Raw genomic sequence first — 11,840 nt, forward strand, 5'->3', positions numbered from 1 at the left:
ATTAACCAACCCAAAAGTTTTTTATAATTATATCTTATTTTAAGGAACCGGTCCAAAAGTTTAACATTAATAAATGCAAATATATCTACTTGTAAGTAAATTTATAGTGCTTTTAGAAAAATGGTATTATGGAAACTATGAAAGTGTATACAATACTTTCTTCATCCCATATTATAGTGTCTTTTATCATATTTATTTTCACCGGAATGATAAGCGTAATAGAAAAGTGTGTAAATTCTTAAAAATAAGGTTAATATATATGGGGATAAGTAAATATAATGATTTTTAGTTATATTATAAGGAAAATCTTTTTTTTTAAAAAAAAAGGTAAATAATGACATAAAATTGGAGAATATAAACCCATTGGCTGTAGGTGCAATGGTAATTGAGGCCGCATGGAGAATCGCGTTCCCCACAACAACAATTGGGAGGGGACTGGAACATAACCATCCAAAACTGATTCTCGAATCCCAATTAGCCCAAAGGTAAGGGTGCGAACGAGATTCGATCTAAGAGTTCGCGAAATAAATACCTTCACTTATATTAGAAAATTATGATAGGATGTGAGTTTATACCGAATGTAGAATGGACACTTGAACTACGATAGTTGACATACACACAGTTGCATTAGATTTGGAATAATAAATCAGAAAACATTTTCATGACTTGATCCTTATTACCTATGGCTGAAAAAGCACCCTCTCTCACCTCTCACTAAGACAGCATTATTTGGGTCCTCTTTGTGAGACATTAAAGGCCTTGGAGCTGGCACTTTTCAAGGTACACATTATATATACTCCCCTCTCACACATTCCTCTCATATCAGTCACACATACCCACAACAAATCAACAAACAAAAGAAGAAAAATCAATTAAGAAAAGAAACTTCTTTTCTTTTATTTTAGTTTCAGCATAAATTAAAAAAAAAATGAAGGGTAAGTTCTTCCAAGTATCCTTAAACAAGTGCAGGAAAATGAGCAGCAAAGTTATACATTCATCAGAGTATGAATGTGAGTCTTGCTGTCAATGGTGTTTTTGGCCGTTGATGAGTTTACAGCAAGAAGCCGAAAAGTTCATCCCTAAGGATGTGCCCAAGGGTCATATGGTTGTATACGTTGGCCATGATCAGAAGAGGTACGTTATCAAAATCACCTTGCTTAAACACCCGCTTTTTAAAGCTCTGCTAGACCAAGCTAGAGACCAACACGATGATTCCACCACACCGCCACGACTATGGATTCCGTGTGATGAACATGTCTTCCTACATGTCGTCAGATGTGCCCGGTAACAAGCAACAACTGAGATTCAAGGGGAGAGTCAGTCATAAGTCATGACCCTCTTTGATGTGAAAACTGTATGTGTATTTGGCAATTGGCATTATTTGAGGCCTTTTTTTTCTGACTAATGTGAGAATGACATTCTTTGTAAGATAATGTAGTAAATAAGATTTGTCTGAATAGCTTGTAAGTTAATTATCTATGGCTAAAGTCCTCATTTTTAGACTGAATGATTTCCAGTTGCATGGTCAAGTACATTCATTCATTCACTCTCTTATTATCTTCTTTTTCACTTTTTTTTTTGTTTTTTAAAAAAAAAAAAGTTTTTATTTTATTTTATTTTATTTTGTGTGTGGAGGGAGGGGGGTAAAAGGAGAATAAAATAAAAACGAAAAAAACTATTGCAAATTTTTTAAGAAAAATACTTATATTGAATATTTGAATTATTGTAGCATAAATAGTTGATACAAAATTTTACAACACAAAAAAACCTCAATGCCTTCTAAGAACTCAAGTTCCTGAACAGTAATCATGCTAAACAGGTAATTAGTCCTGATAACAGGACTTGTACATGAGGTTAGTTAAAGTCACCTGGCAATTGGTAATGACATTTATAATCTTGATATAAAAGCAGCTACTGCCACGGAACTGAAATATCTTCAATTGGAAGATTCTAATATCAAATTCACGGCTGAATCAACAGTTTTGGCTAACTCGGTTGCTGCTCCAATATATGTGTGTGGTGTTAGCTTCAAGAGATTGGCCTTTGCCTCCTGCGGCAATTCCAATCCTTGAACAAACTCTTGCATGCTTTCTTGAGTGACTGCCTTTCCCCTTGTAAACTCCTTTAACTTTTCGTAAGGCTCTGGGACACCATATCTTCGCATGACCTGTGTATGATGAACGCATCAATGACCAGTTCAACTACAAATGATGCAGACAATCATGTAGACATAACTTCAAACGGGTAAAAGCATGAATTCTATTACTGAATGAAGACTTTCTACTTTACATGAAAGAAAATATTGTTTACAAGGACAAAGGAAACCATAGCTATGTAAGAAAGACAATCAAATTTTACCAACAAGGTGAATTAACCAATTTTCACAACTTCAACCTCTCCTTTTACTAGAATTTCAAAGTCCTCTGAAGATCTATAGCTAAATTTACGGTCAATTGAGTCAAATCTAGTCTTTTAACTTTCCAAACAGTGTGGAGGTCTTAAAATCTCTCGATGATAGACAATGGACTAGCATGTAAAAGGAATTGGAATAAAAATCTTACAAATTCGTAAAAACGTGGCAGCATAAAAATCTTTCTTGTAAATATTAAAGTTCCTGGACAGTTACCAGTTGAGACAATCACAGTCATGCAACTCACCAAGCACATGTAAGCTATACCCTACAGTCTTTGAAGTAGATATGATTACTTGTTTGATGAGCAATTGAGCATAGCCTCAACTAAGTGTCAGGAAATGAAAATAAATGTGGAAGAAAGCTAACCAATATCCTCTACTCTATGTCTCTATCAGTGTAGAGTTTCGCTATATTTTCCTTTTTAGTATGTGGGGAAAGTCCGCCAAAATAGGATCTTTTACTAGTTATCAACTCATTCCTTCATTAGAGTACGGAAATATACAAAGATATTGACACTACAATTATTTATTAAAAGTAAAAAGCAGGATCTATAATTTTCTGCCAAGAATGCAATGGTAATATTTATTACTTGGAGTAAATGCATATGATAGAGTTACATACTGTTTGTATAGGCTCTGCAAGTACTTCCCACGAATGATTCAAGTCTTCATCCAACCTGGTTTGGTTCACCTGTGTGTTCATACATTATCAGATTGAGATACAAAAAGTAACCAAAAGGATAAGTGCAAATTGGCAATAGTGAAATATAAAAAGATGCTTTTACTTCTTACAGATACCAAAACCTAATTTTAAGCAAAATGCTAATTCTTTATGTAGACTGTAGAGCAACTAACGGAAATGACCAAAAAGGGCATTTGGTATGTAGAAAAGACCTCATTTAACTTTGTAAACAGTAAAGACTTAATACAACAAGAAAAGATATTAACAGCAAGTATGATGTTGTAGAGGTGTACAAAGTAGAAGCTTGAGAGGTCCACTGATTTTTAGTAATGCTATAAATATTGTTCTCCAATATGATCATTTTCTGAATATTCTAGCGAGGTCAAAGCAGGAAACACAATCAGAAAAGCATAGAAATTATGCAATTGTATATCTGTAGCACCAAGCAATTACAGGTCAAGAAACCTCCTTATTCGCTTGTACAAAATGAAACAGTTACAAAGAACCACAACGCGTGTTTTACTGACCTGAAGTTTACCAATACCCTGCAGGGTACTTCTGTAGGCTAGTAGAGAATGCCCTAATCCTTCACCCATTGTCCTCAAAACTGTTGAATCAGTCAAGTCACGCTGCAATGTATACATTGAGTTAAAACTCAGCAAGATGCAGCCAATTTAGAATATAAAGGTAAAATTTCTGCTTTCCCAGAACCTACTTAATTCAGATTCAAACTAGTACAGGGCACCACATGTCCACATCTTATGAATTCACCTATCCAGCCCACAGCATCCAGACCAGTATAAGACAATAACATACACATTTGGGCCACATAACCCATTCTCAAGAAAAATGGTATCAGAGTTACTATTTCAGAAGTATCCTTTTAAGAAAAGGACCAAAGAGCGGCCAGCCAAAAAAGTTAATACGACTCAACAAAAGCTTAAAATCTAAAAGAGGACCCGTTGCTAGTTTAGAAGAAAGAACAAAACAAGATTGCAACAGGAAAGGAATAGTTGATATAGTTCCATCATAGCGTGGCAAAAGTATGGAGACAAGTTGTAAACCTGGAAAATGCTAAATAAACAGCGTTTTGGATATTGCAAGTTTACAAAAAATGGGATTGAGTTGGTTAATCAAATCTTTAAGCACTATTTTGCACATTTCAGACCAGAATACTCTTTAAGATTAACAAGGCTTCTCAACATCACCAAAAATGGTTATCATTTCCTTAAAAGAAATTAGTAAGTTTCGGTGAAATATTGATCACAAAAGGCAGGACAAAAATGAAAATTAAAGCCCAGGAAACTGCAAGAATTCTACTGTAGCATGACATAATAAAGACCAGTATAGTCAAACTTAATCAAGAAATTATAGGACATTACCTGCCATCGTGAGATAGGCAACTTCATGCTAAGAAAAGATAGACCAGCATTAGCCTTGCCAAGGTTCCCTTCACTATTTTCAAAATCAATAGGGTTCACTTTGTGAGGCATTGTAGATGACCCAACTTCACCCTCCTTAGTCAACTGCAGATGATGAATATTCAGTTTTTTTTTTTTTTTTTTTTTTTTTTTTTTTTTTTTTTGTACGAAGGAGTTAATACTCACTAAGTAATTAAGTGAAACTTCCACATAAGATTAAAAAAAGGAAAGGAAAAAAAGTCACCTGTTTAAAATAACCCACTGAAATATAGCCCCATATGTCCCGGTCAAAATCAGTCAAAATATTGTTGAACTGGATAGTTGCATGGAACAGACTAGCCATATAGTCATGAGGTTCAATCTGCAAATACATTGCACATGTGTATTAACAAATGTTATAGGATCCCTAGAGCAAGAAATTGTACAAGCCAACACTTGTTATTCTAGCCAATAATTCCATAAACTACTAATGACCAAACGTATCTTCTATACAACTGGTAAAAATTCAATCTAAAACAGGTATCATTTAAAAGGTTAACAAACATATTAGCATTGTCTGTGGCAAATATAGCAAGTTTGATAGCAAGATAAAATGCAACCAAGGACAGAATGCCACATTGAAATTGACATGAGTGACATGACAGAGTATCAAAATTTTAACGTGCAATTCTAAATTTCTAATCTTTGAAATTTTGTCTAATGATTTTTTTACTTAAAATTTTTGCAAAATGGAATCTTATCCAAATTACATTATGTAGGTACAACAGGAGAGAACATTTGAAACATCTTGAATACTTAATATCTAGTTCATTAAGGACACATGATCATTTTGTTTCCATATAACAAGATCCGCATAATAGGTCTCAAGATATACCTCATGTGAAAGGACCTTTGAAGTTAAAAGGTTATGGAGACCTGGGTTTTCTTTCTTCTTTTTTTTTTTTTTAATTCCTTTTTCTTTGGAGGAGGAGGAGAAGGACAGCGAGAGGGGGGGGGGGGGGGGGAGGGGGGTGGGAATGGGTGCAACTTACCTACCTAAATTTATACATCAGGGGGATCTGAAATTAATACCATCTAAAGTATCTTTACAAAACTTCATGCAAAACAGTAACTATCAAAGTAAAACTGAATATAACAAAACCAACAGATAAGCAAGCTTAATATTTAACATATAAGAAACCATGAGTAAAGAAATAATAAAGTGGTCAGTAAACTGTAAGGTCTGCAACAAAACACTGTGAACGTACCTGAGTGACATAAGGATTAAAAGTTAAACCTAAAGATTGCACAAATTCTTCTGCAATCTTTGGCCAATTGATCTCAGGATATGCAACCATATGAGCATTGTAGTTCCCAACAGCACCACCGAATTTCCCCAATAACTCAATCTGAGAAAGTCTCTGCCTCTCTCTGCTTAATCTGACTGCAAATATTGCCATCTCTTTTCCCAAGGTGGTGGGTGAAGCTGGCTACATAATATAAGCACAGAAAGGAGAATGGTCAGCGATTAGCAAAAGCAGAACATATAAAACTTTTTAGGCACACTATTGGAATCAATTCTATTACAATTGGGGGCAAAAGATCTATGTTCACAAATCACAACAAAGTAACAAACAATTTGTTGAATAATCACACTCTTTGTCAGTGACCAGGAAAAGGGTATAACGAGAAGGCATGTTGAGGAAGTTATATATGTAAGCACAATTTTGGAGAAAGGCATGTGAAAAGACATAAAGGTGGGATTACAGAAGCAAAAAATTTCAGAGATAATATTTTATTCATATTAAAATTAAGTAAGATTATAATCATATTTAAATTAAGAAAGCCCTGGCACCAGCCAACCACATAGTTCATGGCTGACACTAGAAGATGCAAGTGGCCAAAAGTGTTAATTTAGTAGGATATGTAGCCTGATCAGGACAATGAACATGGTGCTAATTGGAAGCTGAGCTAGTGAAATGGCAACGTTGCTATACTGAAGAAGGGTGGGAGTACATTTTCCAACTTCAACTGCTAAAAGTGCTTGCAAGTAAGAATACAAAGGAGGCAAATAAGGTTTTTGTCTCCGTGAGATTGAAACTGCTTTTCATTGTGGATCATCAAAATCCCCATCATTTATTCATTTGTATGTATAGATTAGTCACCTAAACTAGAGTGCACATATTGTGTAAAGTTCACCATGATTTCCTCCCTTTACCATACATACAGGTGCAGGAGGTAAATCAGTTCTTGAAAAAATTCCTCAATTTCCCATAATCTCTGGCAAAACTCAGTGTCTCATTGAGAACAATTGAAAGGTTTACCATGTAAACTTACCTGTCCATGAGTGCGGGAAAGCATAGGAATATCAGCGTATTCCTTGGCCATGTTACATATTGCTCCTATAACTTCATCCATTACAGGAAATAAAACTTTATTCAATGCTTCTTTGAGCATCAATGCATGAGCAAGATTGTTGATATCCTCAGATGTGCAAGAAAAATGAAAAAACTCCAAAACCTGCAATAAGAACCGGGGATGGAAAAGGTAAATATAGAACAATTTCTTCCAAGGCATTCTTTGAAGTTTCGGTATTACTAATACAAAGTTCAATATCATTCCGCGAAAGATTGAAATCAAAACCTTAGAGATCTCTGGATGGGACTTGCACTTATCCTTCAGGAAGTACTCGATTGCCTTCACGTCATGGTTGGTCACTTTCTCAATATTTTTCACTTCTAATGCATCAGCCATGCCAAAATCATCAATCAAGCTTTGCATATACTGATGTGTTTCATTAGTAAAGCTCGGCACTTCATTTACTTCAGGAATTTGGGACAACATCATTAACCATTTAATCTGCAGTACGAATGTCAATTATAAACCTAAGATAACAGAAACACAAGGAAGAAATGATAATATGAATCAAACAGACAATTTCATCACAAAATAGGACAATAAAAATTCAGCTTAAGTGCTTAACTAAACAAGTAAATTATTTCTTGTCTATATTTGGCTCATGAAAACTTCATCCATATATAAACCAATTGATTATGTGTAACTAACTACGATACACAATTATCTTTTACAATCACTTTCCCTACATTAAACTAGTTTTATGATTTATGTAGGCACAATATTGTAAAATTTGTGGCGATAACAACATACTTTCAATGCCCAATGCATCTTCTTAGAAGCAAATACAAAACTAAACTACAGTTTCATATGAAAAAAACAGTGCCAATAAATCAAAGTTCCATACATGCATTGCAAAACTGTAAGAATTTTAACTTCCAAGTTCAATAATCAAACCTCAACAATAACTCGGTATCGAATTAACCCATATTCACTCATAAATGGAGCCAATTCCTTAACTTTATTCCAGTATCGGCCATCCAAGGGAGATAAAGCTGTCAAACTTGAAAGCTCAAACACACTATAATCTCCCTCATTTGACCCCTTCACCTGCCATTAAAATTCAACCATTTTAAACATAAAATAAGAATCAAAAACTCAATCCAGCATATTCAAAACCCAAATTAATTCCAAAACTTCAATGTCAGTAAATTACAAGAAAAACCCAACAATTTAAAAATAAAACCCATTTAAGTAAAAGCAATAAAAATGAATAATTAATGGAAAAAATGATACCTTAGAAGGAGAAATGGTGGCGTTATTAGTGGTGATAGCGGCCGTGCAAGAAAAGGGTTTTTTGAGAGAACAGGAAAAACCCTTTGATGGAAAAAGGTTGGTTTTCAATGGAGTTTTGTTGGAGGAGAGAGAAAATAAATGGTGGTTAGTTAAAACCCTTGAAGAAGAAGAAGAAGAAGATACTGCTGCTCCAAACTCCATGAAATTGAAACTTGAAAAACCCAGAAATTCTGAAACTGAAGTGAAAAGAAAGAGTAAGCGTACAAATTGCAGGAATAAATTTATGTGCTTTCGTTTTAAGTGCACGATTGGACCTGTACACAATTTTGGGCTGGGTAATCGGGTATGGGTTTGATCTGTTTAGACTAAGGTCAACAAAATTCTCACTTTCGTTAAACTCAAGAGCCTATTTTGTACACCCAGGTGTATTGTATAATGGGTGTATATAACAAATTCTAGTTAAACTCAGGTTTGAGAGTTTGAGTTGTAATGTTTATATGTTCAATTTTGTACTGTGCATAAATGAAGTACTCTTTTTTATCATTTTTTATGCTTGAAGGTTTGATGTGAGGTATTTAGGATAAAATCTTAAACACAAACTTTTATATGTGGTTGGCCACACCGTGTTAAGGATTACTTGGTCTGGTTTGCTTGGTCGGAGATTACTTAGTCGTTCAGGAGTTACTTGGTTAGAAGTTATCTAATAATGGGTTACTCGTGTGTTAGCTGACCACACGACTACACACAAAAATCGCGGTATATTTATTAAGATTATTACACCATTTCATGAATTATCGAATTAATATCTAATACAGAGTAGTTATTATAGTGAATCACTCTAATATGGATACAAATCATTTATGATTCATATCATCTTTATTTCCAAATCATTCAAGCCCCCCTTTCAATATTATTATTTGTAATATAAATAGAGAACTCACAAACTCTTAAAATCAAATTAATCAATTAAAAACTTTCAATTCACCCTTCCCATATTTTTGCATTTTATCAGAATTTCATTTAATGGGAAAACGAAGGGGTACATCACCAGTAAAAGCGTTAACCCAATGGTTTCAAAGACGATCTTTTATTTTTAAATTTATTTTGGGAGCCATAATAACCTTGTTTAGTTTGGTGGCATTAAAATTAAGTGTAAGAAATCATGATAATCTTTTTGTTGCCTCTGAAATTGTTCATGCTCTTGGGATTTTGATCTTGATTTATAAGCTCACCATTCATCGATCTTGTTCTGGTATGGTTCAACACTTTTAAAACCCAATTTTATATATTATATGCTTTAATTTATTTATTTATTTATTTATTTTTAATTATTAATTACATGTTTATTTATAAAATAAGTTGATATCGTATGATGTATAAATTACTTTATTGGTCATTTCTAAGAATTTTCGTTTAGGTGTACGTATATATACTTCATATAGATAAGTATTCAAATTATACAATTGTATTTGTTTCAAAATGTACAAAAGGAGTAATAGGACTAGCTTCAAGTCATATAATTGTTTAATCAGGAAAATATGTAATTATATGCTAACATGGGATTTATAAAACTTTGTTGATTAAAGATGAAATTTCGGTAAAATGTGGTTTAATGTATCAATTTTCTAATTGGTAGTTGAATAGATAGATCTATAAAAATATAATTTTGAGTTTTTGTAATGTTTGTTATTATCATCTCAAAATTTTTAGATATGTTTGAACTCCAATTCTTTTTTTGGATGATGAAAGGGAATTGGATTTTGGGACCAATGAACTTATGATAGACTCGTCTCTCCAACCATTTAAAATTTGACTTTTTTTTTTTTTTTGCATTCCTAGATTGGTACACATTGGTTCTAAGCTAAAATATAGTCATATAACATGCATGTATATGCGGCTAATAAAATTACCTCCTCGATTATTTATAAAGGTTTTCGCCTTTTCAATCAAGTGTATGTGTTTATGTATTTATTTAGAAATTTAGTTGACGTCATCTAGTGGCTTTTTTTTTAGTAAGTTTACAATCATATCTTAACTTAGAATTATACCATTATGACAACTAAATAAAAAGATTCATAAGTACAGAGTACATTACTTAGAGTTCTGGTTGTGTATCATCGATCCTAGCTCAGATTTTCTCAAACAATAATTCTTTTCAATGCAAGGGTGACAAAGAGACTCTTATACTCTCTAACCATTAAAAAAACACAACTTTTTATAGCGCAACTAGCTTACACATTGATTCAAATATAAACCAACCTATCTTAAAAATAAGTATAACAATACTTGCTCATACTACCTACAAAGTTAGCTCAATAACTCATACTTCGTACTACATATAAATTGATCCTTTAAATGGTGTTTACAATTTAAACTAACAATAATATGAGTAATACGACAACTAAATCAATCAATATGACAAAGTTAGCATATACTAAACTTTATATGTTATTGAAATAATCAAATATATATGGTGCTGATTCAATTCCTTTGTAATCTTAACAGGGTTGTCACTAAAATCTCAAGAACTAACAGCTATATTTTTAGCTGCAAGACTTGTATGTAGTGTTATGATTGAAGGTGACATTCATACATTTCTGGACTCCTTAACTCTGGCTGCTACTATTTGGGTGATTTATATGTTACGATTCAAGTTGAATGCTTCTTATAATAAAGAGCTCGACACCATGCCCCTCTACTATGTGGTAACATATAATCTTCACTTTGTCTAATACTTAAATTTTGATGATTATTTTTATAATTTCATTAGTATTACTATTTCTTGTGATTATTTTCTAAAAGTATTTCAACAACTATAGTGTGATTTTGCTATACTAATTGTTGTCATTTATTCCCTTACTTATTGCCTTACTTTTAAGTGTCTGATTTATAAATACTACGTAGTATACCACTTAAAATTTTGCTTGTTGATTTAAGTTGATTCTCAACCCCGCCCTTGTGGTTCTCTATAAAAAAAAATGATTAATAAAAAATGATGTTGTACAGGTTATACCTTGTGCCATACTATCAATTTTCGTGCACTCTCAATCACTTTGGCCTCTTTTAGCTCGTGTTCTTTGGTCGTTTTGTCTGTGCGTTGAAGCCATTTCAGTGTTACCTCAACTTCGGTTTATGCAAAACGCAAAGGTTTTATTCACTTTTAAATCTATGAATTTATTGTCATTGTCTTTAATTAGAAAATATAAAATACAGTACTACTTATTTAGTACTACTCCACTTTTTTTCACCTCTTTTTTTTTCTTTTATTTTATTTTATTTTTTTATTATGCTACTAACACTTAGAGAATTTATGCTATACTTCAGATGGTTGAATCATTTACAGCTCATTATGTTTTCGCCTTGGGTATTTCAAGGTTCGTGGGATGTGCTAACTGGATCTTTAAGGTTAACAATTTTCGCCCTTTCAATCTACTATGAATTGAATTGCTTGAAATTAATACATTATTAACGTATAATAGTCAATTAATGATAATGATTAATTAACTTTGTTGAATATAGATATACGAAACAGGTGGAAAATATCTAGTGTTAGCAGGCAAAGGACATCTTTATATACTGCTAATATTAGTTGCTGAGATTGTTCAAACTTTCATATTGGCAGACTTTTGTTATTATTACATCAAGAGGTAAATTACGAAATCAACTTCTCGTATATATTACTTTTGTCGGGATTT

At 32.9% G+C, this 11,840-nt stretch overlaps 3 protein-coding genes across 3 annotated transcripts; 2 read left to right on the top strand and 1 right to left on the bottom strand.

Moving 5' to 3' along the window:
* The first annotated feature begins 563 nt into the window (after positions 1–563).
* LOC110703428 (indole-3-acetic acid-induced protein ARG7-like) lies at positions 564–1,622 on the top strand. Its single transcript, XM_021881236.1, has one exon. The coding sequence runs from the start codon at positions 929–931 to the stop codon at positions 1,286–1,288; it is 360 nt and encodes a 119-aa protein (XP_021736928.1). The 5' UTR covers positions 564–928; the 3' UTR covers positions 1,289–1,622.
* Positions 1,623–1,685: 63 nt separating this feature from the next.
* LOC110703426 (adenylosuccinate lyase-like) lies at positions 1,686–8,420 on the bottom strand. The gene is made up of 10 exons (XM_021881235.1): positions 8,146–8,420; positions 7,807–7,959; positions 7,138–7,353; positions 6,832–7,014; positions 5,763–5,984; positions 4,760–4,876; positions 4,477–4,620; positions 3,622–3,723; positions 3,035–3,103; positions 1,686–2,167 (listed from the first exon to the last, which is right to left on the bottom strand). Exons 1-10 carry the CDS (start codon positions 8,344–8,346, stop codon positions 1,937–1,939), a joined length of 1,638 nt encoding a protein of 545 aa, XP_021736927.1. The 5' UTR covers positions 8,347–8,420; the 3' UTR covers positions 1,686–1,936.
* Positions 8,421–9,125: 705 nt separating this feature from the next.
* Positions 9,126–11,804, top strand: LOC110703168 (putative ER lumen protein-retaining receptor C28H8.4). The gene is made up of 5 exons (XM_021880910.1): positions 9,126–9,397; positions 10,651–10,850; positions 11,152–11,292; positions 11,470–11,550; positions 11,665–11,804. The coding sequence occupies exons 1-5, from the start codon at positions 9,169–9,171 to the stop codon at positions 11,794–11,796; spliced, it is 783 nt and encodes a 260-aa protein (XP_021736602.1). The 5' UTR covers positions 9,126–9,168; the 3' UTR covers positions 11,797–11,804.
* Positions 11,805–11,840: the final 36 nt, after the last annotated feature.

This window comes from Chenopodium quinoa, unplaced genomic scaffold (genome assembly GCF_001683475.1).
Source record: "Chenopodium quinoa cultivar QQ74 unplaced genomic scaffold, ASM168347v1, whole genome shotgun sequence".
NCBI classification, from domain to species: Eukaryota; Viridiplantae; Streptophyta; class Magnoliopsida; order Caryophyllales; family Amaranthaceae; genus Chenopodium; species Chenopodium quinoa.